Raw genomic sequence first — 26,370 nt, 5'->3', positions numbered from 1 at the left:
TCAGCCCGCTAATAAGCAGCAGAAATGCTAACAGATGTGACAACATATTAGCCTGACTCAGCACAGCCTGTGAGCGAGGGTGATGGTAGCTCCTCCAGAAGATTCCTGGAAGTGGGACCGAGCGCCTCCTCCAGAGCAGAGACGAAGCAACGTTCCCACAGCCGCAGTTTATCCACACTCATGGAAAGACTCTCAGAAGCCGTGAAGTGTGTTTCACGCTGCGTCACGGCTCGTTAACGTCTGATAAAGGAAATAGATGCAGAGTTTGCCGTTGAACCGCTCGCCTCTGAGCGTCTGGCTGCAGTGGATGGGAGGGTGTAGATTTCACATCCTGCTCATTTGGATAAAGCCTATAATTTCAAAAAGTCTTGAGAGTGAGGAATGAAGAGTTTTTCTCTGCAGACTTTTAAAAAAACAGATGAAAAAAAACCTTTTCAGGGCGTCTGAAGCTTTCATGTGTCCTCTCGTCCTCCTCAGGTTTTCCTTCTGTCAGTTTCCCTTCATCCTTTCGACGGTCGTGAAGAAAGCCATCATCCAGAAAGACTCTGAGCAACAGATGATCAGTCAGGCCAGGGTGGGACGCACGCGCACACACACACACACACACACACACACACACACACACACACACACACACACACACACACACACACACACACACACACACACACACACACACACACACACACACACAGTTAAAGTCTGCAGACATGCATTTGTTCGTTACGTTCCTGCAGATTTTGTCTGTTTTCTAGTGTTTAGGTTAAAGTTTTGGTATTATTGAAATGATGTTTCTCATTTGTGCAGGTGTGTGTGTGTGTGTGTGTGTGTGTGTGTGTGTGTGTGTGTGTGTGTGTGTGTGTGTCTACCTTATCTCCATAATGTAAATCATTAGATTTTATGGTGAAGACTGTGGTTACAGTTAGCATCAGGATAAGTCTGTAAGAAATGAAGTCTGTCTAAAATAATGGAAACACAACTCTGTGTGTGTGTGTGTGTGTGTGTGTGTGTGTGTGTGTGTGTGTGTGTGTGCGTGTGTGTGCGTGTGTGTGCGTTGTGTGCGCGTGTGTGTGTTTCACAGCAAAGCCTGGTCAATAAGGTTTCTCGCAGGCAGAGAGTGGACATGAACCTTCTGTTCCTCAACATTAAAGTACGACGAGCACAGCTCCTCAGTGACTCACTGGATGAGGTTAGTACACACACATGCACACACACACACGCGCGCATGCTTGTCACATCTGTTTCAGATGTTTGTTAAATGAAAGTGCTCCTAAAAGCAGGAGTATGGCGGAAGGCCTGAGGAAGCTGGAGGAGCGTTAGCGTTACCTGCAGGTTTATCTGGCTCTGCAGGCTGGACGTGGACGTGGACGTGTGACTGTGCAGCTTCGTTCAGAGACGTCTGTCTGCTGATGTGTTTTCTACTGTTTTCCACATCAGACTAAAGGAAGTGGGGGAGGCTGTGACACTTTACGCTCCATCTTATCTATGTGAAGCTCTCACTGATGCATGTGATTTATCTCTCGTGAAGCACTTTGAGCTGCAGCTCCACTACACAAATAAAGTTTATTATTATTATTATTGTTATTATTACTGTTATTGCTTGTTGAGATTTGAAAGGCTCTTTTACTGCACGTTTTTGCAGAAGTTTATCCACTGAGGAGAACATTGTTGTTGATTGTCGTTTGTTTGTTGAAATATCTTTGAGAGAAAACATCAGAAAACCGACTGTGGTGGTGGTCTGGTGCCAAATTTGATTGAACAAAATAACTATAATTTGCAGTTTAATTAGACTCATGTCTGCGTGTATTTGACTGTCAGCAGCGTGTTTGAAGTACTGAGCAAAGATAATGAAGAAGGAAAGAATTCGTCTCCCAGATGCAGACAAATGTCTTTGGTGGAAACTGGAAATTTTAGGGCGTGATGACAAACAAAAATATATTTTATGAAACATGTTTTGTAATGAGAGGAAAGCAGGCAAATTTGTGGTGTGGGAACACAGAGAGGGCGGCGAAGATACAGAACCATTCATGAGGATCAGCAAGCACGCCTTTAATGTCCTGCATTCATGTGTCGACCTCAAACGCTCAGTTTAACCTAAACCTAACTATAAATCTGACGTGAGCCCTAAAATCTGAGTCTAAGTGACGTTAAGTGTTACTTTCCTCTAGAAGTGAGATTCAGCCCAAATGTCGTTAAGACTGTTCCCGCAGATATTTGGTCTGCAGAAGTTGAGGAATATACCATCACAACATTTTGGTGCTTGTGTTTGAGGTTTTAATGGAGCAGCTGTTTAAATGATGCAGCAGAGAGTGAAAACAGCTCTTATGCAACACAGAAATCACGTGAACGGCGACCTGAATGCTACGCGTTCGTCTCTCCTCCCGCAGTTGACGAGGAAGCGGTGCGACCTGAAGAAGAAGCTGCGGGTGACGTTCGTCGGGGAGGCGGGGCTGGACATGGGCGGCCTGACGAAAGAGTGGTTCCTGCTGCTGGTGCGACAGATCTTCCACACAGACTACGGTGAGCGTGCAGCCCTGCGGCGGCCGAAGCATTGACGAGGCCTTTCAGCAGGTCTTCGAGGAGCGGCAGACGACACAAAATCCAGTTTGATGCAAAGTCAATGGAAAGTGAAGCCGCACTTTATTGAAAACAAGTGGAAAGAAAATCAGATTTTTATTGGAAGAAAACGGAAAGTAAATTTTTATGAGCTGGAGGTCTCTGTGGACAGACTGTGTGAGTTTGCAGGTTGCTGAAGCTGCAGCAGGAATAAGTGTCAGATGGCTGAGAAAAGCGGTCAGTGTTGGTTTTGGAAACTCATTTCAGAGCGGAGCAGCTCTTATTGTGACAGTCTGTTTCTCTTTATCGTTTACTCCCCTGTCTTTGCTGACCACCTGATTCCAATTATCTCTCCATCTCAGTGTCTCTTTGTTTGGGTGCCCCTGTCTCTCTCTCTTCCTGTCTTCTTCTGTTGTCTTTGATCGTCTCCACTCCGGCCACGTTAAAGGAACGATCCACCAAACGTTGATCTCTGGAGCGTCGTTGTGTTGACAAGCGGCTCCGAAAAGTTTGGATCTTTCACGGATCAGTTGCAGTCAGTTTGGGTTCCCAGCAGTTACAGTAGAGTCTAATGAAGACCTGCTTTGCTTCCACAGAAACCTCTCACAGCACTCCTGCACCCAGTGTGTCCCAAACAACCATTAAATCCAGGAAATTATGTAATATTTAACTTTATATTACGCAATATAACGTCCTCACAGCTCCAAGGATCCGCCTGAAGTATTGTAAGAGGCTTGTATTGAACAAACGGCTCCATGGTGGCTGCAGGACTGTGTTAAGGTCTTCTTTTCTAGGCATTATTGGCCTCTGAAATCCTGATTGTCCAGCTGTGCTTTTACCTAAACATCACTTTTTAAACACTGTCTGTATTTTTGTGATACGAGCAGGCCGCTGATGTTTCCATCAGAGCATTTGTTGGGACTATTTTCAGTGGCGGATGAATCCACATGTAGTGCTGTAGTGTGTGTGTGTGTGCGTGTGTTTGTGCGTGCGTGCGTGCGTGCGTGCGTGTGTGGGACTGAGTTAAAATAAACTACAGTGAGTGTGTTCATGATGATGGAGGAACGTGTCAGCCAGTGAAAGTGAGGCTCGCTGATGTGTTTTTAATGGAGCTCTACGGCTCAGAGGAAGAACATCTATCAGGCTGTGATACACACACACACACACACACACACACACACACACACACACGCACACACACACACACTCACTGCTGGTTTGGGTCTTTTCATGGGATCTGCTGACCACGTGCCTGAAAACCTCGTCCTCCTGGTGGTCCGAAGCTCCTGTGCACTCCCCTGAGCTCCCAGTCCTGATGTCAGCTAATAGGACTGCTAGCTGCACCGCTAACAGAGCTAACAGCAGCTGCAGTTAGCAGCAATTAGCAGCAGTTAGCGGTTACGATATGCTGCCCCCTGTCTGTGTGGAGTATGTAGTGGACATGTGGCGGGTTCTTCCATGTTGCACCTTTCAAGCTGAACTTTCCATCACTGGAGCTCAAACGTTTCCTTTAACCATGAGAAACATTCTCACGTCATGTGAGGCTGAAAACCTTTCAACAATATTGATGTAGAGTGATCTCCAACTACCGTTTCGACTCAGCCTCTCTTGTTCAGTTCATTGGAATTAGCTTAAAAAATACTTGAATGGAAACCAAGTGAGTGTCTGTCTGTGCATCTGCCGCTTCTCTCTCTCTCCCTCACTGTCTGTCTGTCTGTCTCTCTCTCTCTCTCTCTCTCTCTCTCTCTCTCTCCCCCCTCTGGTCGAGTTGTTCTTTCCATCGTTCTTCCATCTTTCCGTGGTTGTCTGTGTTTTCGGTGCCAGGAGATGTCGGCCCAGAGCAACACACTCAATGAAAGCTGTGTTCCCCTCATTAGCAGCTCAGGGAAAACCCCAGCTCTGCCTCACACACATATAGAAACACACACCCAGCTGCACACAGGCAGGTGTATACACACACACACACACACACACACACACACACACACACACACACACACACACACACACACACACACACACACAGGCTCTTTCATGCTTGCAGCGGTGTCAGTTTCTGGTGTTCAGAGATGCGAGCGGTCCAGATGTGTCTCTGCTCAGAACAGACTGCTGCTGTTTCTCTCAGTCAGAGCTGGAAAAGTCGTCTTTATTCCTCTTAACTACCTGCTAATTATCCTCTTTATCGCTCACCAAAGACGTCGAAAACGTCACACAAATCTGTCAAAGGGAACGTTGACAAGTGGCAGCGTTGACAGCGGAGAGAAAATAAACGCAGACGTGCAGATTTCTTGACTGTGAAGGAGTGTTTTATTGGAAGTGAGATGCATTTAATAAAAGCTTTACTGACCAATCAGAATATATTATATGTAGGCTTCGCTCTCATGGCGTCATTTTCAGAATAAAAGCTGTAAAAAGCCTCTGGACTCGACCTGCTGAGCAGCAAACAGCAGCAGACTCAGTCAGAGACCAGCAGGTGAACATAGAGGAGCATTTAGCAAGGAGAGCCAGATGTTTCCGTCGGGAGGAGGTGGAGGAGACCAAAATCAGAGCTAAAAGAGAGCGAAGAATTGACTGATGTTCATCAGGAGACACAAAGACGACTTCACACCCGTCATCATGTTGTTCTGCAGCTGCCAAATGCAGAAATAAGCAGCTGTCTGCTAATAAGTTCATGATGTTAATGACATGTTTCTGCTGCCCTCTAGAGGCCAAACACAGCTGCAGCAGGTTTCTTTCCTTCTTTTGTCTCTTCCCCTGCATCATCCATCTCTCATCCATCCAGGCTCCATTGATTTATTGATCACCGGTGACGTATGAAATGTAATTCTGAGTCATTTTTTGGTTATTTTTCAGGAATGTTCACCTACATGAAGGACTCGCGCTGCCATTGGTTCAGCAGTTGGAAGTGTGACAACTATTCTGAGTTCCAGTTGGTTGGGACTGTATCCTTTATTAAAACGTGGGGGTGTGTGGATGGTGCTGCTGTGGGGGGGCTGTGGGTGGTGCATTCTTAGTTAAATAAAGTCGGGGGGGGGGGGGGGGGGGGGGGGGGTCATCCAGACTTCTGTGTTTGGGTTTCACATTTTGTTTGTTTGCACATTTTTGACTTGTTCCCAGCGTGAGCAGCTTGTTTGGCATCTGCACAAACAGACCACATTAGCATTTTAATGCTCGTCCATTATGTTTCATGCAGCTCTTCAGCGCTCTCACGGCTTCTGCTTGTTAGCAGGTTTGAGTCCTGTAGACAAAACAGCGTTTTGGGGATGTTCAGAATTTAATGTGTGGGTAAAGTGCAGACAGGGACACACGCACGCACGCACGCACACACACACACAGGCGCTCTTGTCTTTGACACCCCCCCCCCCCCCCCCCCCCCACTCTAACACTCCTCTATTTCAAACCACAGCAGAGAAAACAGATACTATAATGTGTGTTTTTAGGCTGTAAATCTGCACACTGAACAAATATATCTCAAACTAAATACACAATTTTTAGCCAGAATATAAAATAAAGCAGGCGAGGCCTGAAGCCCAAACAGCCTCAGTGATTTCACACCCACATGTTCTCACATAAGAGACCCGTCAGAACTTTGAACACTCAGCTGAAAAAAAGACGACGTTTTTTAAGCAGACGCTGCAGGCTCTAACCGGTAGCGTTAGCTAACTAGATAACATCAGTTAGCTATCGTTAGCCAGCTGATGTAATCTAGTCTAACGTTAGCTAACTAGTTAATTATCTAACGCAAGCTAACTGATGTACTGAACTCAATTTTACCTAGACCGTTAGTTAGCTAATGCTATCGGTTACCGCTAGCATTAACTAGTTGGCTAACTAGCCTGGTTGTTTTATTTGATTACTTACTTGAGATACTTTGTTGCCACTGACTCAGTTTCTCGATAGTTTTCCAGACCGTCCGAAGCCTCACAGCGACTTGACGGTGACCGTATCCTCCCGTTTGTTGATGTTACCTCGACCGGTAATGCAGAGCTGGCCATTTTATGGCCCGCGGGACACATCCGGCCCTTAGGGCATCCTTCGATCCATCCCTGTCTGGCCCGTGTGAGGTCAATGAAAGAGTATTTATGCTGTGCATGCAATGCAACTGTGGTGCTTTTATTTTGAAAAGTGTGCCTTTTTTTTTTTATTTACCCCACTCTAGACGCTGCTAGCGCTGCTTAAGTCCTTTAAGACGCGTCCAGCACGCTGACTGTCTGCAGGTTTGTTTGCTCACACAGCTAACGGACAGAGTCAGGCTGATTTCACCAGCATAGGCGGTGACATTTGCACAGTAGCTGGTGAATTCAGGTAGAAATTCCAAATTTGTAATGCAGACAAACACATCCACCTGCAGGGTTAGAAGCAGAAATCGAGCTTTTATGCAGCGCCCTCATGTCTGAGACGTGATGTTTATATTCTAGTAATTTGCTTGCCAGTTGCTCTTTGTCAGGAACATAATTGCAGCCTGGGTTGTGTTCAAAGGCAACATTTTCCCTCCAGTTCGTTAAGTGTTTCGTTTTTGTGCCACACAGAAATCACAGGGAGGTGAGCGGCTGGATGGTGGGCGTTCAGACTGCAGAGAGCCAGCTTCAGCTCCGGAGTCCTGCGTGTTGTTCATGAGACAGAAGCACTTTGGTTCAGGATCAGCTTAGATTTAGCTTTAATATTTAACATTTTAACAAATGAAATACAGTCAGTGAACATTTTCCTGACACGTTCGGCATCGACACTCCTCAAACTGATCGTCAGCCTTTTCTTTTGATGTGAATAAAACACAATCGGGTGACGTTTCGATGGAAACCTATGTGCTGTTTCACATGAGTAGTTTGCATAAGTAACTCCTCGGAGACAGACTTTTATCCAGCAGCTTTGCGACTAAAGACCACATAATATACCTCAAACAGCTGCACAGTTTTTCCTTCTCGCAGCCTCTTTGAGCAGGAAATGGACCTACTTTGTCCAACACGCACAATAACTACAGCATGTGTGCCGACGGTTGCTGGAAAGTTGCAGTTGCGATAAGAGATGGCAGTCAGGTGGAAATCTAACGTGCTGGTACGTCACACCCGGCGCTGTGATTAGCAGCATGTCTTAACCCCACCCAGAGCTAACTTCCTGTCTTTCCACCAACTTTTTATTTTTGCACAAGCCTCTGAAATCCTCTTTGCATCTATCTGAACACACTTGTTGCTGAGCCATTGGCCGGCTGCTGTTATTGATGTTATTGATGCTATTGCTTTGTGATCTCATGTAGATCATGAATGAGGCGGACAGACGAGGCTCCAGAAGCTTCATTTGGTGCATTTCTGTGAAACATTCAGACATCGTCTCACTTCTGTAGTTTTGAACACTGCAGGCTAGCTCTGCAGCCGTTCCCGCCATGTATAGCATGTACTTTCAGGACTGTGCGTGCGTGCGTACGTGCGTGCGTGCGTGAGTGTGTGTGTGTACACATGTACACTGTGTGTGAAGACAGAACGATCCAGCACTTTATCCTTAGTTACTAGCCAGCTGGGAACTGTCAAAAGGTTATATAACCTAATAGCTGTGTTCCTTGCTGTATTATTTTGTGTGTGTGTGTGTGTGTGTGTGTGTGCGCGCGCGCGCGTGCATGTGTGTGTGTGTGAGCGAGGGAAGAAACAGTGAGTGCAAGAAAAAAGTGGGAGATGTGGGAGCAAGATGGAGAAACTAAGGATGGGTGGGAAATGTGTGTGTTGATGCATTTGTCTAAGTGTGTGAGTGCATGCGTGCGTGTGTGCGTGCGTGTGTGTGTGCGTGTGCTCCTGGGTGTTCCATGAATGTTCCACATGTGTGCTTGTGCTAAGAGCTAATTTATCCATCTCCCTCGTTCCTGCTTAGTCGTCATGGTAGTGTTGCCTCACTATGGAGATGGAGCAGTGGAGCGACGGGGGTTTGAGACGGAGACAGAATGTAAACAGATGTAAACAAAGAGGAGGACGCGCTGATGAGACAGCGGAGTGGAAGAAAGAGACGGCAGACCAAAGTGAAGCCTGGCTGGATTAACCTGCTCCAAGGCACAGACCCAGAATGCATTGCAGCCTTTCCGATTGTCTTTGTGCAGCATGCACAGTTTTCCTGTGCTGGAATATTATAGAGTGACAGATTAACACAGATTAATAAAATACATGTAACACAAAGCTCTGTGAAGTAATGAAGAACAAAGAGTCCGTGTTAGGGAACAGACAAAGAGTGTTAGAAGATTAAAGAGCGAAAAGAGCAGAAACTAACCATGAACGAAGGCCTCTGAGTGCTTTGATATCTGTGTGTGTGTGTGTGTGGTGTGTGTGTGTGTGTGTGTGTGTGTGTGTGTGTGTGTGTGTTTGACATCTTAATGGTCTTAATGGTTGTGATAATAGTACAGTTTATGTTTATTTTCATGCCTGGGTGTGTGTGTGTGTGTGTGTGTGTGTGTGTGTGTGTGTGTGTGTGTGTGTGTGTGTGTGTGTGTGTGTGTGTGTGTGTGTGTGTGTGTGTGTGTGTGTGTGTGTGTGTGTGTGTTTGACATCTTAATGGTCTTAATGGTTGTGATAATAGTACAGTTTATGTTTATTTTCATGCCTGGGTGTGTGTGTGTGTGTGTGTGTGTGTGTGTGTGTGTGTGTGTGTGTGTGTGTGTGTGTGTGTGTGTGTGTGTGTCACCTACTCGTAATCAGTAGTGTTCAGTTCACAGACACACACTCAACCCACACAACAATTACACCACATCTGGCCGCCACATGTGGCAGCTGTGAACACTTTCTGTGTGTGTGCACACACACGTGTGTGTGTTGGGCCAGCACCCCTTGGACACAGAAAAAGAGCAGGTGGACGGGACATTAAGTACTCGACCTCACCACCATCCAGCTACACACACTCCTCTGTCTGTGTGTGTGTGTGTGTGTGTGTGTGTGTGTGTGTGTGTGTGTGTGTGTGTGTGTGTGTGTGTGTGTGTGTGTGTGTGTGTGTGTTTTATGTGGCTGCTGGTTGTTTGTTTACAGTATTTATGCTAATGCTAAATGCTAATGAAGACGCTAATGATTTTGTCGTGTTTAGCTGTGGACACCCTGATTTATTTACATGGAAACAAAAAAACAAACACAAACCATCATCGTCCAGGTCAGGTGAGCCCCGTCGTAGACTCGTCTGTCTGTCTGTCCGTCTGTCCGTCTGTCTGTCTGTCTGTCTGTCCGTCCGTCCGTCCGTCTGTCCGTCTGTCTGTCTGTCTGTTGTCACTTCCTCCTTAACCTGCTGTGATCAGCTGATGGGCTTAGCCGTTTACAACAGCATCGCTCTGGACATCCACTTCCCGCTCTACTGTTACAGGTCGGTGTGGCTGTTCCTGCCTCTCAATCTAAAACTGGTCACAAGCATCAGCTGTGTGAAGCTCCTGCTGTTGATGCTGTGAAGTGTGGCTCACCTGTAATCAGCACATGAACACATTCAGAGCAGGATTTACCTGCTGTCAAATGTAATGGGACTTGTAGTTCAGGTGATTTTGTCCTGTTACAGGAAGCTCCTCACTCCACCTACTGTACCATCGGACCAAAACGCCCTCGTCGGCAATGCGACCGCCACCCTGGACGACCTGCAGCAGATCATGCCGGTACGAGTCTCAGCCTGATTTGTCGCTGGTTTGACTGTGACTGACTGAAGTTGCATCAGTTTCTTCTGTAATGAGATATTCTTATTTTTCCTGTTGATGCGTATTTTAAACCTGAAGAAGGGCAGCATCGCAGCATGTTTACCTGCACAGGTGTGCTCCCTCTGAATGCACACTCAGTCTGAGGTGTGTTCATCTCTGGCATGCCCACACCTGCCTGTCTCTGTTCTGCCACTAGAGGGCGCCAGAGTTAAACTTTTAATCCCTCTTTGTTCACCCCTCCTCCTCCTCCTCCTCCTCCTCCTCCTCCTCCTCCTCCTCCTCTCACTGTCTCTTTGTAGAGTCTAAATTTAACCTCGTGTGTTGCTATCAGTTAAATCTCCCACCAGATAATATTTTCATCTTTGTTTCCGTGCATTCAGTCGTGCTTTAAACACATTTACCATGCAGTATTTTTCCATTGTGCATTGTTTCATGCATTCTTTTCCATTTTTTGAAGTCTTTTCTCAAATATTATGAAAGGTGAATGATTCTCTTTCATCTGCAGTTTGTTGCACACGTATATTCTTGTTTTTTTACTTTTGTTTTCCCTGAACAAACTGAATCAAACACTTTTGTGTCTTAATGAGGGACTTTGTTGAGTTGAGTTTGAAAGCTTTCTTGTGTTCCCAGAAATGTATTTAATCACTTCAACTCACCTCCCTGTCTGTCTCTCACACACACACACACACACACACACACACACACACACACACACATACATTCTGCGTCACACTCATGCATGCCAGTGTATACATCACAGCTGTACATACTGTACTAATGTGGTGTACTTTCCTTGTTCTCAGTGAGTGTGAGCATTTTTTAGTTTTCATGCATGTAGTAACACCCCTGAGGTGTCGTTATGTTGTTTTGGAAGCAGTTCGGAGAACAAACACTCATTATAAGCAACATTCATAATTTGAAACTGCAGCGCAGTAAAGAAAAAAAAAAAAAAGGAAAAGAGCAGTACTTTAATTTGAATACATGACTGGACCAGGCTGCGATGTGCAAAGAGACTCGACACTGTCCTAGATGCAGCCGCTAGCAAAGACAAAGAGGAAGGCATTGAACTGGACACACCTGCCGCAGGTGTCGACGGCCTTAGTCTGCGGCTCAGTGAAAGAGTGTGCTCACATTTGTCCTCAGAGACGCTCAAACAGGTGGAACAATTCACCTGTACTGTGCAGCAGATCCTGAACTGTCGCTCAGTTACCTGATACAGAAGCTGTGTCACGTCCAAAACCTTCCCCAGTGTGAAGGTCACAAACACACACACACACACACACACACACACACACAATCTTAGTTGGGTCACTTTCTTGGGAAATTGCATCGACTTCCTGCAGACTTACCTTAACCAAACACGACTTGGCTCACTCTAACCCCAACTCACCCAAAAATCAGCTGTTTTCCAGCTGGGTCACAGCTTTTGACCCCAGTTGTACCAGCTGTCCCCAGTTACTGGTCTCCAGTCTGAAATGTGAAAAAAGAAAATGGAGACTGAGTCACGCCCACACACACTCCAGGATGCTAAAACGAGCCCCCCGTGGTTGCGTAACAGCAGGATATCAGATATGAGGCCTGCAGTCAGCGTCGGCGCCTTAACTCTGATGACTCCAACAAGCAAAGTAATAAAAGTTCATTCATCAGATCCGTGAATCAGTACGAGCGTTGGCGTCTTGCTCCAGTGTGTTGTGATATTCACTCATTTGAAATTGCGACATAACTGGGAGTCGCCGTGTAGCCCGGAGCTCAGGCGATGCTGCAGCGCTGCAGACGGATTCTCATGTGTCATCTGATGTTCTGTCTGAAGACGAAAAGCTGCTTTAAACCTGCACTAACATGAAGTCATGATGTTTGCAGTTCTCCCTCCAGTGCATGAATATAAAACAATAGCTTACAAAAATGAAAACTGTGCACAAGCAGAAGCTGAGAGTGAGGATTGATTTCCTCATTAGAATCTGTCTTAGTGTCGGCTGAGGACGCCGGACGTCTCTCAGCTGGTTTGGGATTGAACCTCTGACCTCCTGTGTCTGTCTGCAGGAGCTGGCTCATGGTTTGGGAGAGCTGCTGAGCTACGAGGGAAATGTGGAGGAAGACTTCTACCTCACCTTTCAGGTAAAAAACACGCTGAAAAGTCGGCTCGGAGCTTCCTCGTGCGGGGGTTCCTGGTTTGGTTTGGTTTAGCATTAGCAGTGTGCTAATGAGCTGTTTATTTGCTCCACTGTTGTTAACGATGTGAGAAAGATCTGAGCTCATATGAAACTCTTCAAGGCCGCCGTGATGAGAGCGTCTGAGCAGGTCTGACGTGCTGACAGACAGCCGTGAGTGCCGTCGCTGAGGTGTGATTTTAATAAAGGCCATAGGGGGGTCTGCATCAGCCCACTGATGGCACACAGCAGAACCAGGTTTTGGACGAACTGTCAGATACTTAAAGCTGGCATTAAAAGTTCAGTCAGATTCATGATCTTCAAAGGTTTAGTAGAAAAACATGTTTCTAATTCTCAGATGAATGTGTGAAAAAGGCACCCAGCATCATTACTTTACGTTCTGGATGATGGACGACCAGAGATCGTTAACATGAACCTAAACGGAGCCTCAAACTGAAATCAAGCCATTGTGATTCGGTCTGAAGGGGACAAGACATTTCCTGCAGACTGAGCTCACAGCAAGGAGTGCCCCGAACATGATCACCTTCCTGGTTAGATACCAGTCCTGCTGATCGGCTGCTGATTGGTGCAGGAATGCCCACCGACTGCTCACCTTCAGCTGCGAAACGACACTTTCTTCCTGGAAGTAAATACTTTTGATGATTATCTCATCAGTGAAGTATTTTCCCACAAACTGAAGTAGAAGTATGCATTTATTTGTCAGCGACACAAAAAGTTGCAGGTTGTGTTAGAAGTGATGAAGGCTGCTTTGTTTTGATGCAGTCATCGTTTCAGACGGCGCCAAGCTGCTCACGCTGAGCTTTACATGACGCGACATCTCAGCCGCCGAGCGCAGACAGCAGATTTAATGGAAACCTTTATGGTGCAGCCGGGCCTCAGTGTGAAGCCGTAACATACGTGAGAGGAAATGTTATGTAAAGGCCTGCGTGGGGGTGTTATTTGAGCCTGCGGTGGGGGCCGGCTGAGCTGCAGGACGGTTGAACCCGGCGACCTGCAGCACTCTGGATCTCTCTGGACTTTCTATCGCGCTCACTCACCATGACTCCACATCTTTCCCTCATGTTTGGACATGAGTGTGTGTCCCTTCACTGTATTTATACCCATCTATTCCCCACACAAATACAAGTTTGTGCTGCTGTCCTCGCACGAGCCTCAGTGATTTAATTTATTCCCTATAGCCGCTCACCATAACCTCAGCTTAACTCTTAGTGTAAACCCAAAGTTTATTTCTGGGCCACATGTGAGACGTCGCTGACTCAGAGTCTGCTCGCTCGTAGCTGCTCCACATTTTGGGAAACATGCTTATTCTCCTCTTTAGTAAGAGCGAGATGAGAGGAACAACCATACCTCTGTGCTAAAAATGAAGCTTGAGCCTCTGAAGCTCGACGGTTGAATCCTCCATTCAGACCCAGGTTAAAGTATTATACTTCAATTATACTTTTTGAAGAGTATCCTAAGTACATTTTGTGTTGCCTTCAAGGAATACTGTGCACTCAAGTAGTCCTGAAGTACCACAACACACCTGCAGTACAATTGTATTATGGCACTAATGTGTTGAAAATATACTTAAATATACTTCAAATGAAGTGAAGTTAAAGTACACTTTAATCAAGCATGCTAATAGTACTAATAATTACTCTGAAACACCACTTTCAGTACTGCAGAATATTCATTTTAGTATATTTAAGTAGAACTTCATGACCTCGACCTGTCATCTACACAAACAGTAAAAGTGTACTTATAAGGACTTTTCTGTACTTGAATTAAAGTTTACTCCTTTCTGACCAGGCTGATGCAACATTTAATCCATTTCCAGTGTAAAAACAGCAGGTGGGCTTTTTTGTGCTCTGTGATTACTTGTAATCTCTCAGATTAATGTTTGACTCTGCTGTTGTACTGATGGAGTAACTGTACTGATGGAGTAACTGATGGAGTAACTGTACTGATGGAGTAACTGTACTGATGGAGTAACTGTACTGATGGAGTAACTGTACTGAAGTATTCACTGTTCACAGCCCCCTGCGAACGAGACCATACTCAAACCTGCATTCATATATTTTTGGGAAATTCTGTGGTGATGAACGTAACACAGGTCTGATGTATTGTCACCTCGTAAGCTAATAAGGAGAGCAGTTGGACACAAACACGTCCAGGAGACACTTGTTTGAGTCGTCTGTCCACCAGATGACAGGAAATCAATATTCATTCTCCTTTTCTCCAACAAATATGTGGCTATCGACAGACAATAAACGGTGACATCATGCTTTTTGTGTGTCGCAGGTTTTCCAGGAGGAAATGGGCATGGTCAAGTCCTACAACCTGAAGCCTGGAGGAGACAAAATCCCCGTCACCAAGCAGAACAGGAAGGGTGAGTCCACAGCGAGCCACAGCGGAGAGCATGTTGCAGGTCGTTACAGGCGGATTAACAGCAGGATGCAGGTTCACGCAGGTTCAGGAGGTCAGTGTGCCACGTCGCTTCCTTCAAAAGGTCGGTCCAACGGTGGAAAACACGTCATGAAGAAAGGTTGAGCCTGTAGTCTGAAGAGAGACGGGTGGAGTGAACCAGAGGTGGAGAAGGAGGCCACAAGAGAGGAAACCCTCCTTCTAGAGCAGTGTTTCCCAACCACTGTGCCGCGGCACGTGAGTGTCAAATCATCAGGTGTGCCGTGGAAGATCATCCAGTTTCATCAGACCGGTGCTCTAAGGCTTAGAGCATCAGTCTGATGAAATCATCCTGTGTGTCTTTCTTCAATTCCTGCAAGAATATCAGCTTTGTGTCCAACTAAACAGGCCCAGGTTTCACTCTGAGGAAGTAAACAGACTAGATTTTCTTTATTTCAATACATATACTGTTTGTGACATGTTTGTTTGGTGGTGTGCCTTGTGATTTTTCCAATGTCAAATATGTGCCGTGGCTAAAAAGCTTGGGAAACACTGATCTAGAAGCAGCGCTGCAGTCATTTAGAGCTGCTTCAGCTTTAAACCGTCCGACACGGAGAAAACCTCAGCCTCGTTTGCTGTCCTGATACCAAACGGTGGAAACACAAACCACCTGTTCAGTCGTTTCAAAAAGGTGCACGTCCATGAATACAAATGAGCAACCCGGGCCAAACTGAGTACAGCTGAGGTCAGCAGCACCTGCACAGGTGTCACTGCAGGTAGCGTTTACTGCTGCTACCACAGGAGAAGCCAGAGATGCAGAGGACACGGTGTCCTCTGAGAGAGACGGCTTCAGAGACACTGTGTGGGTCAAACTCTGGACTCGAGGTCTGCAAGGAGCTCAGCAGCAAACAGTAGCTTATTGGTCCAGACCAGACGTTTCTCCAGGATCACTCAGAAACCAGTAAAACCAGCAAAACCAGCAGGAAACAGCCAAGCACGTTTACTAGTGTGGAGGTGTGGTTGCAGAGGTGTGGAGGTGGTGTGGAAAGAGGTTTTAGCATAAGAACATGATCTTCTTCTGAAGGTCCGACCTGTTTCCTGCCTTCCTGGTGCAGATAGCCTCGTATTTACGCTGGAAACTGCTCAGTTTGTCTGACTGAAGTTAACAGTTCGCTGCAGCAGGCATCAGCTGAGCTGCTGAAACCCTCTGGTGCTGTTTAACGAACAGAAACCTGGCTCAGCTCGAAGGTTCCTTTGTTCTGTTTAAGAGGACGAAGGCGAGCTGAGAACTGTGTTATTAAAGCTGATTTTCCATCCAGCGGCTCCCGTTGGCATGCAGGTCCGGCGCTCTGCCTGTGTCCCTGTGTGTGTTATGGAAGCCTGGAGGGTGAACGTTTGTGTAAATCACACCTTCGTGTTGGTCCTCTCTCCACAGAGTACGTCCAGCTCTACGTCGACTTCCTGCTCAACAAGTCCATTTCTAAACAGTTTGCTGCCTTCTACCACGGCTTCCACAGCGTGTGTGCCTCTGATGCGCTCATGGTGAGTCCACAGTGTGTGTGTGTGTGTGCGTGTGTGTGTGTGTGTGTGTGTGTATGTGTGTGTGCGTGCGTGTGTGCGTGTGTGTGTTGGAAACAGTCGAGACTCGCTCGCTGGTTGCACAAACATTACATGCACGCGTTCCATTAGTCATTCGCTCCAGTTTGGAGAGGCTTTCCAAACGCGCCCTGCTGAAGGTTTACTTCAGTAAGTTATATTCAAAAAAGATCAGTTTTAGAAACGATGTGAAATCTAAGAGCCTGACCTCGTCCAACGTTTACGTTTCTGCTGCATTAAACACCGTTAGAAAGCCCAGGTTCTCGTGAATGGACTGATGAAACCGTTTGAAGCAGCAGACAGACGGCGCTAACAGAGATATTACACAAGGTTTGAAGGGAGAAATGTAGTAAATATTAGTATTGATGGCCAAAATGTAGGTTTCATGAATATAGACATGAATATTTATGTAGATAAATCTTTTTCTGGAGAACTCCTTTACATACCATCAGTGAAAACATGAAAATATTACAGGCTTCATGCTGTGCTCCCATTGTGTTATCCAGCCAGTAAGTTTCACATATAATCATCTGAAAGCATCTATTTACAGTCAAATATTCAGGTGGAAATAAAAACTGCTTCAGTGTGATTACGCGGACGGCTGTGGTGAGAGATCGATCACAGCAGACTTTATATGTCATCCTCCTGACCTCTGACCTCTGACCTCTGACGTCCCAAAGGAGATTTGTAAGTTTCTGATTGGCGGTGAGGCTCACAGACATTCGCTCTTCACCTGCTCTCATCGGTTACTGATGAGAGCAGGTGAAGAGCGAATGTGAAGGCCAAATGCACAAACCACAATCAGGCCAAAACAGTCAAAAACAGCCGTCCAAGTATTTCAGAGAAATCTTCCTTTTTTAAAAAAATGTCCAATGAAGATAAAAAAAGTGTAAAAATAACAAAGTGTCCAATAAAGATAAAAGGTGTCCAATAAAAATAAAAGGTGTCCGATAAAACTCTGCATGAGTCAGAAGTCCGAGGAGCAAAGTGCTTTATTGCCGACAACACGTTCAGAAACACACAGTCCTGGCGAACTCCAGGTTACAGTGGTCAGTGCTCTGTCTTTGTACACTTCAGCCAGGTGTTTACCACCAAATGAGTGGATAACAGAAAGCATAAAAACAATACTTTGGCCATTAAAGAGTGATGAGAACTTAATGAGAACTTTCAATCCATCAGTGATTATAGCAAACACACAATTATAAAGAATACATGCTTTAAGGTTACTTCAGGACAGTGAGGTTATGTTAGGTCACACAGAGGAGCGGCTGTCCGAACACCTGCAAGGCCACGAGGCGGATCTCGAGATCTCAGACTACGAGCTCTCTCCGGTCATATCTTCATGATCCTCAAAATCTCAGACCATGATCACTCCGCCTTCTGTCTCAGTGTATCTCAGATTCACGCTCAGTGTATCACCTGTGGCCAGGTGTCATCCTGAGGGCAGTGCATCACAGTATCACACTTCATCAGAGCTCCTATAATATCAGGCTCAACAAATCAATCTTCTTCAGTCATTTGCTACCATTGATTATAACACTATATTCTATTTCTTCAGTGAATACATGACATCATCACACATCTGTGACACAAAGACGCTTTCCTGAATCGAACTGTTGAACTGTTCCTTCTTCATCACTGATGAAGACATTTGGCCCAAAATGAGAATTGAGCAGAACGTTGTGTTTGTCTTCCTCAGCCAAATGTTAGCTCTCCCTGATAAAGATCTGCTGACTCTCATCTGACCATGTTGTTGTTTGTTAAACTCTGGAGACCCTGAACAGGGTCAGGGGCCCCCGAAGGAGACCAGTCCATAACATGCAGCCGACCTGCAGGCAGCAGGTCCGCCTTCCAAAAGCTCGACGGGCTTCTCCTGCTTTAGTTTGACTTTTGACTTGCTGCCTCATTATACTTTTTACTTGAAAGTGATCTCTGGGTGTCGTAGTGTGACGAGGGTTTGTGTTCAGGCTCTGACCTTTTGCTCTCGACCCTCACAGTTCAGGGGTCACGGTCAAGGTCACAGCAGACCGTCTGTGAGCGTCTGTGTAAAGTCTTATTGCAGAGTTTTGTTGGGAGTCGCCGCGTCAGCAGAGCGAATGCACTGACATAACACGGTGGGACAGACGCAGATAAGACGGACAGACGGATGGTTATCAGCTGAGAGGCTGAATGTGGGTCAGAGACGGGACACACTGATCCTAAAAGTGAAGACTGAAAGAGCGAGGACACTCAGCTGTGCACAGGGACTGACCTGGATGCAGGCGGATATTTATATCGTGTTGTCATTTGAAGTTGATCTCTTCAAAGACACTGTCCACTTATTTATGATTTCATTTTCCCTTTCACCCTCACCTCATCCTGTCCCCTGTCCCCTGGAGGTAATATGAGGATGCAGCACTCAAATCAGACAAGCGATCCTTTATTATGCTCGATAAAGTCAGAGTTGAATCAGAGTTAAAACAAAGCTGCACAAGTGTCCATTTCAGCCCGCGAGCGGTGCCAGAGGGAAGCACACAGAGCGTCCGTGGAGCGGGACATCCTCTGGGGTCCATGAATGCATCATTTCATGATGAGCTGTAGATTTGTTTGGATGTTCGGAGGAAGTTTGTCTTGATGGTGGCAGAAGATGAAGGTCCAGGAAGTCGCCACATTCTTCAGCCTCGGCTATACAGCAGTTAGTAAGAGACATCAAGGAGTTGGACATGCAAATGGACATCATTGTCCTCATGAATGCAGCAGATTTCAAGCCTCTCTTCTAACCTCTAACCTCCCCTGCACATTCCCACACGGATCGAAGGTTTCACACGTTTAGACAGACCTTAAAGTCTGCATCAGCAGACGTGACTCAGACACAGCGTTTAAAAATGTCTAAACCTTCGCATTCAGAGGACAGAGGACACTTTCATCACAAAAAAGTCGAGTGAAACATGCAAGCGCTGCAGGTACGACTGAGAACACACCTGTCTCAGACTCTTTATGTCACTTTGACCCCATTTAAAAGAAACAGTGATCCTTCAGTCACGTCCTCATCGCCTGACGTGTCAGGATGTGACGAGGCAGGCCTGTGGTTAGTGTGTGTGTGTGTGTGTGTGTGTGTGTGTGTGTGTGTGTGTGTGTGTGTGTGTGTGTGTGTGTGTGTGTGTGTGTGTGTGTGTGTGTGTGTGTGTGTGTGTGTCTCACAGGGAGTTTTTGGTTATTAGCTCATTGCAAAGTTGAGGTCAAACTCGGCGTGACGGCGTCTCGCTGCTGTTCTAAGAACTTGTTTGAAGTTTTTAAAGTGTTGTCAGAGCTGAGCTGCTGTGCACATCATATATTTACATGATTTGTGTATTTCAAACATTATTCATGTTTGAAACTGCTGTTTGTGAACTTCAGGACTGACCTGCAGAGGTCAGACATTGAGCTGTAACTCGTCATAATCTCACTTTTACATGGTCGTAAATAAACCCGGACGCTGCCGGTTTCACACACTTTCTGTCATCACCTGCGGTGACGATGCCGCTTCCTGTTCCTCCTCCTGATTTACTGGCGGTGTTGCTCTTGCACAATGATCTTACACCACCCGAGCAGCGGAAGCCATCGTTGCATTAGCCGCTGTTGTGTTTTAGTGGAAATTCTGCTGACGGGCTGACGTTGCGTCCGTCCAGCTGTTCGTGAAGTGCCTCCTCGTGCTCGCTGCGTAGTTACAGTCCTTCGCATTTTCATGAAATCAAACACTCTGTTGAACTCTGCAGGGATTAAACCAAATTATACACCTGTAATCCAGCATTACTGTTAGTAACAGTATCTGTGCATTGATGTGATGTTCATGGTTGTGCAGATGAATGATGAATATTTGATTGATTATCCTTTCAGAAGTTGTTTGTTGATGTTTATGTAACATTGGTTGTTTTTGCCTGCTGATACGTTCTGTCATCGTGTTTCTGTGAGATAATGTCTGCAGATATTCGCTGCTTTGAGGTTCATAAACACTTTGATCGTTCAGAAAGTGTAAAAAGTGGCTGACCTTGTTTTTGCTTTGCTTGTGAAGCACTTTTTGTCTGTGACGACGCGTTCAAGGCTCGTGAGACGTTTGAGTTCTTGTTCATCGCGAAATTCAAAATAAAATTTCCAAAACTCAGAAAGTCATTTAGAGTTCAGCTGTTTGCTGCGTCACCGGCCTCTCGTGGTGTGTATTCATGGTTTTATCTCGTTTCTCGCAGTTGCTGCGGCCGGAGGAGGTGGAGATGTTGGTGTGTGGGAGTCCCGAGCTCGACATGAGCGCTCTGCAGAAAGCTGCTCAGTATGAAGGATACGGCAAGACGGACACCACCGTACGGTAAGACGCCGCACTTCCTGTTCAGCTGGGCACACTCCCTGCTCGTAGAGTGACTCAAACCACCTCACATTTCCCTCGAATAGGCTCTGATTCACTCGTGTGTCACCTTTATCTGATGTTTGTGCCGAACAGCCTGAGTCAGGAGAAGGCGGCTGCTTATTATTTAGCAAATGTTATTTTATTCAGAATATGCTGAAAGTTTCTGCTGAAAGTTTCAGCGCTGCTCAGCTCTCCTGACCGGACAACACAATCAAAGCTCATTTGTTTCATCTCAGCCACAGTTTGTTTATCTCTCACACACACACACACACACACACACACACACACACACACACACACACAGATGTCCTTCAGTCCTTTTGTTTCCAGCAGTCGGGGAGGAGAACAAGCCAGCGCTTGTCAGCGGCAGAAAATGTGCTCTAACAGCGCTGACAGCCGACAGCGAGCAGCTGCAGGCCTGTTACACAACCTCAGCACCGTCCGGCCGCCGTCGAGCCGCTCCTGTAGGCTCTGTGCAGGGGAACAGGTGGGGTACCTGTGCAGAGTTCATTGTCACAGCACAATCTTCACGTTTTTCATCCAGCGTTATCAAAAGGCACCTCTGTCTGGAGATTGAGTTCCAGCTCAGGATCACACAGGAAGTCACTGGTCCTGGTCACACTGAGGCTGCCACTAACAAGACATAACAGCACGGCAATGATAACAGGTGCAGCCATAGCAGGTGGTCACCAATAAATACATGAAAGTGCCCTACTAATGTTCTTCCAAGTGGTCTGTGAGATCAAACGGCTCCAGCTGGCGAGTCGTAAGAATAACTTGGCTTCCCTCCATCCTCCGTGTTGACGGCTCAGTTGGCATGCTGCTGTCTGCGCTGTGTCCACTGGACAGCAGAGGACACAGCGGCAGAGGTGCAGAGATCTGTTCAATGGAAAAAATGTCCTCCACAAACACCTGCAGCAGGTGAACGACATGAGATCAAAGCACAGAAAACACCCAGAAAGGAAAAGCTGACCTCCTCTGCTTAAGCTGCGCTCCAAAGAGCAAAACAGAGACAATCACGTCTCCACACTGAGTTCTGTTCTGTGTCTCTCCAGCTGTTTCTGGGACGTGGTGCTGGCTTTCCCTCTGGAGCTGCAGAAGAAGCTCCTCCACTTCGCCACAGGAAGCGACCGCGTTCCCGTCGGAGGAATGGCCGACCTCAACTTCAAGATCTCCAAGATCGACGTTCCCACTGACTGGTAGGTCCCAAAGCCGAGACGCAGCTCGGACAGCTTTAGACGTGAGTGACGGGACCCCGGTGGTCCTCAGGGAGGCTGGAAATGTACACTTCCTCTGTTGACCCGCAGAGGCTGCAGGTGAAGCACAGGTGAAGCACAGGTGAACGCCTGTAATCACAGAGCAGGTGTGAGCTGAGCTGCAGGAGTTGAGACTGACCGTTGAAGTTGAACAGAAAGCAGCAGAATCTGGGTCAGAGCGGACCAACTTTGACTGTTTGTGCTTCATTTAAAGTGTGTTTTTAGAAAGTCGACTCCTAAATAGACGCCATTAAATGTATCAAAGATGAATAAACTCACTCTGCAGTACTTAAAGTGGTACTTCAAAGTACTTAAAAAGTGTACTTAAGTGCATTAATAATTGCACTCTGACATTACTGATGTAATACAGGTGTACTACAGGTGTGTTTTAAATGCTCATGAATCTCTCTCTCCCCCCCCCCACCCCCCCCCCCCCCACCCCCCCGCAGGTTGCCGATCTCTCACACCTGTTTCAATCAGATCTGTCTTCCTCCGTATCGAACCAGGAAGGAGCTCAAACACAAACTCACGATCGCCATCTCCAACGCCGAGGGCTTCGGCCTGGAGTGACACACACACATGCGCGCACACACACACACATACACACACGCACACACACACACACACACAATGCACCTTATGAATCTCCGTGGTCGTGGATCAAACCGCAGACGGGAACTTTCCTTTGACAGAAACACCAGAAATCCTTTTATTTGCACTCGAGCAGAACTTCACTGATCAGATCATTTCAGAAAGGAAAAGTTCAGTGTCTGAAAACAGATCAGTCACGTGTGTTTGCTGGTTTGCTCAGGTAATAATGATCATCAGCTTTACTGTTTCTCATACAGGAGTACGTCTGGTTAAATGTGTGAACGCATCCTTTTCTCTCAGTTTCAGCCCTCAATCCAGACCTAAACAGCGTTTTCCAAAATGGCTTTCAGAGGGTTTTTAAGCTTTTCCAAACGCTGACATAAGACACCAGCGAGGGGCCGTCTGATTGGCCGTCAGTACGGCCGAACACGCGGCTGATTGGCTGTCATTTACCTGGATTCGTGCTGATTTTGTCAAACGACGTTCTGATGGTGAAAGAAGCTTCAGAGTCGCTTCTGCTTCATCCTCGTTCAGTCGATCAGCCATGTGTAAATTCAGTGATCAATAAGCTATGTTAGTATTCAGAAGCAGACGGCGTCACTAAAACAGACTTCTGGAGGACTCTCGTCCTCTGAGACGTCTGCTTTTATGTTTCCAGGTTTGTGTCCTTTCAGACTTTAAATGTGTTTGCAGCAGTCAGGATCTAAAGCTTTGCTGTCGTGCACCATGAGATGTGGATTGTCTCGTGAAGCTTTGTTGTTGTTGTTGTTGTTGTTGTTGTTGTTGTTGTTGTTGTGTTTGACATTGCCGCCTGTTTTATTGAACAAAAGGCTGCAGCAGAACTTTTCTTTTTAAATGTTCTAATTTCATGGTGGAGCTGAAGCAGAGCTGCTGATTGGCAGGTCGCTGTTTGTTTCGACGCGCGGCATCATGGCTGCCGTCAGGCTGACGACCTGCAGCCTGCAGCTGGTAGATGTTGACTGTTAGTGGAGAAGACGAAGGTGTCCTGCTCTGGTTTTAGTGTGTAGTTGAATAATCAGCGTGGTTAGTTGAGATGTTTCAGTGATCGTGTCTAATCACAGCTTCTGACATGCAGTGTTTAGAAATGTCCTTGGACCAGTCTTCAAAGTCCAAAATGTCAGATTTTCATCTTCATTTAGCGCCTGAAGTTCAAGCCGAGCTCACTGCCGCCGAGCGTGAGTGAGGATGAAGATCGTGATTTTTCCTCCAGAGGTTTGAAGTCGGCGTCAACGTTCAGTTCATACGGACCTTCGTGAGCAGAGGCGGCGCTTCGAGCTCCGGTGCTTTGTTTGAGCAAAGATAAGATAAGACGTTATTGATCCCACAGTGGGGAAATTCACTTATTACAACAGCGAGCTTTAAAAGGAGAGGTGGAATAAAGAACAAAGCTTTCACTCAGTGCGTTTACATGGCAGCCTGGTTACTGTAAGTCTGATCAGCTGGCTGCAAAGTGCACGTAAACACACCGAGCGTGAAGCAGCTAAAGGAAATGTAGTTTACAGTGGACTTCATGAAAGCTTGGACAGGGTGGCAGTGATGATTGATGTTAGACTGAATGCATTGAAGATCCTTTGAAATTAAGACTTTAACTTCCAGGAGAATGTTAATGGTGAGCTTATCCTGCACCAGAAGGTGTGGACGTAGTTCTCAGTGTCTGTCCCACTTCAGTGGACCTTTACAGTAAATCAGACAGTGGGTCAGAGACGCTGCAGGAGGCGGTCAGGAGTCAGACGTCCTGACATCCAAACCGCCTCTGGTGGAGCTTTCTGTCACTTTTCTGGCCTTCGCGCCGCTGCTGTCTCTTGTCCAGAGCTGGTTTCAAACACTCAGCGCTCTCTTATGTAAGGTTGCCATGGCAAGATGTCTGCAGTCCTAAAGACGGACTGGCGGAAAAAGAAAAATCACCAAGCAACAGTCAAGCAGCTCGTATGGCTGCACCGTCCAAACTCATCAGTCCGATCTGGGTCACTCATTCACTCGGCCTGCGGAGCGTCCACAGGGTCTGAAAAGCTCCTCCAACAACAATGAATCCATTCTGTCATTTAACGACGAGTCCAGAGCGACAGCAGGAGCCAGAAGCAGCTCGTCCCCGAGCATCTGTTCGAGGACTCGCATTCACATCACGTCGGACTTATTGCCAAACGAGCCGCTGGCTGGAAAAATGTCCGCGTCCTTGTGCTGAATACAAAAAGGCCAGGAAGCGGGACAAGTCGTGGGAGGGACTCGCACTCGAGCGGACGGGACAATGTTGAGACAAGCGTTTTTTGATATGCTAATGTGACCCGGGTCTGCTGTGTGTGAAGAGGACCAAACTGTGTCAGGTTATACAGTGGGACGAAGAGCGAAGAGCTGATCCGAAATCTGTTTGAAAATAGTTCAGATGGATCGAAAAGTTTGTTGAGGTGTAATTATTTTCACTTGTCAGAAAAGTGCAGAGGAAAGCCTGTGTTTCTCATGTTTTTGTATGTTTTTTTCTTATTATTTAACAGTTGTAAACCTTCAGGTTCGTCAGTCTGTCAAATGTACGTGACCCATTTCTGCTTCTCTGCTGCCCAAATCTTATATAACACACTGTATGTACTGCAGTGATCCCACAAGTATTTACTGTACAGTAAAGGCTGATGAGGGCTCGTCCCCCTGTGGAAAAAAATGCTGACTGTGCGTGTTTTTTCAGGATGAACCTTGCTTCACATTCCCCGGGGTGGGGGGCAGATGGGCCGAGCCCCCTCCAACCTCTCAAAGCTGCTCTGCTTGAACACTTCTTCATGTTTTTATGGAAAGTTTTGGATTTTTATAGCCATCAGACATCAGACATGCACAAAGTGAAAGATAAGATAAGATCTTTTATTGGTCCTCAGAGGGGACATTCAGGTGGACAGAAATGCTAAGTGCAGGTTAAAAGTGAAAAATGGATAATGAGAAGTAGAGCAAATAAAAGAATAGAATAGGAATAAGAATAGAAACTATTAAAGAGCGATTAAATGTAAAATTAGAAGTCAGTACAGTCAGAAAAGGAGAGAAAAGCAGTACGATACAGCAGCCACAATAACCTATAACATGATTCAGAGTTCAATAATCCTAAATATCAAACAGGCTTTCACAGTTCTTTATAAATGCTGTGGAGGGAGTCCAGTTCAGAGGACCGTCTCTCTTTCTGTAACATCAATAAACTCATCAGATATTCTGTCAAACAGGTGAAGCTCGGCCTGTCAGGACGTTCAGTGGTTACTCAGGAAGTCAGCCAGCAGCCAGTCGTTATGTAACTGTGACCCACTAACGCTGGCAGCTGCTGATGTGACAGACTCGTCTTAACACTCGTATGATGGCCGACGCTGCACACTGGGACCATAGACGCATGTGAAGATCTCCAAAAACAGGGCGGATACGCTTTGACGCGACGGCAGCTCTGTGCGGCCAATCAGAGCGGGCGGCTTTGAACGATCCGGCTCATGTCTCCGTCATGAGCTGCTCACCTTCACACCTCTCACACACAAACACTCTTATTCTCCTTCGCTGTGGATGCCAATTAATCCCAACAAAGCTTCTCTCATCATCGTTTCCTGCCTCTCTCCGCCCCCCTCTGAGCTGCTGAGGTGCCCCACTTCAACGCCGGGCAGCAGAGGTCTTATCGCTTATTAAACAAACAGAAATATGTAGGCCATGGCCAGAGCAGCTTTGTCACTCAGTAACCTGCCAACAGGCCACCATTATCTTTTTTTAATAGGAGAGCAGAGATGCCGCCTCAGCAAATTTCTTCCTATTAATTTTCTAAAATAATCAGGCTGTCGTGCCAAGCGTTTGGGC

The 26,370-nt window shown here is 46.5% G+C and overlaps 1 protein-coding gene across 1 annotated transcript in view; it reads left to right on the top strand.

The window, feature by feature from the left end:
• The window catches only part of hectd2 (HECT domain containing 2), a 35,604-nt gene extending 10,395 nt beyond the window's left edge, over nt 1-25,209 (top strand). Inside the window, exons 6-17 of the mRNA XM_070978115.1 lie at nt 478-574; nt 1,082-1,189; nt 2,388-2,520; nt 5,410-5,498; nt 9,812-9,876; nt 10,063-10,156; nt 12,236-12,310; nt 14,644-14,731; nt 16,181-16,287; nt 20,544-20,659; nt 21,754-21,897; nt 22,404-25,209. Of these exons, the coding sequence (XP_070834216.1) occupies nt 478-574; nt 1,082-1,189; nt 2,388-2,520; nt 5,410-5,498; nt 9,812-9,876; nt 10,063-10,156; nt 12,236-12,310; nt 14,644-14,731; nt 16,181-16,287; nt 20,544-20,659; nt 21,754-21,897; nt 22,404-22,524 (1,237 nt within the window). The 3' untranslated portion in view covers nt 22,525-25,209. The remainder of the gene's footprint in view (nt 1-477; nt 575-1,081; nt 1,190-2,387; nt 2,521-5,409; nt 5,499-9,811; nt 9,877-10,062; nt 10,157-12,235; nt 12,311-14,643; nt 14,732-16,180; nt 16,288-20,543; nt 20,660-21,753; nt 21,898-22,403) is intronic.
• Nucleotides 25,210-26,370: the final 1,161 nt, after the last annotated feature.

Source organism: Chaetodon trifascialis, chromosome 13 (assembly GCF_039877785.1).
Source record: "Chaetodon trifascialis isolate fChaTrf1 chromosome 13, fChaTrf1.hap1, whole genome shotgun sequence".
NCBI lineage: Eukaryota > Metazoa > Chordata > Actinopteri > Chaetodontiformes > Chaetodontidae > Chaetodon > Chaetodon trifascialis.
Note: the sequence above shows the minus strand (reverse complement) of the source record. Positions and strands in the feature narration are given on the sequence as shown.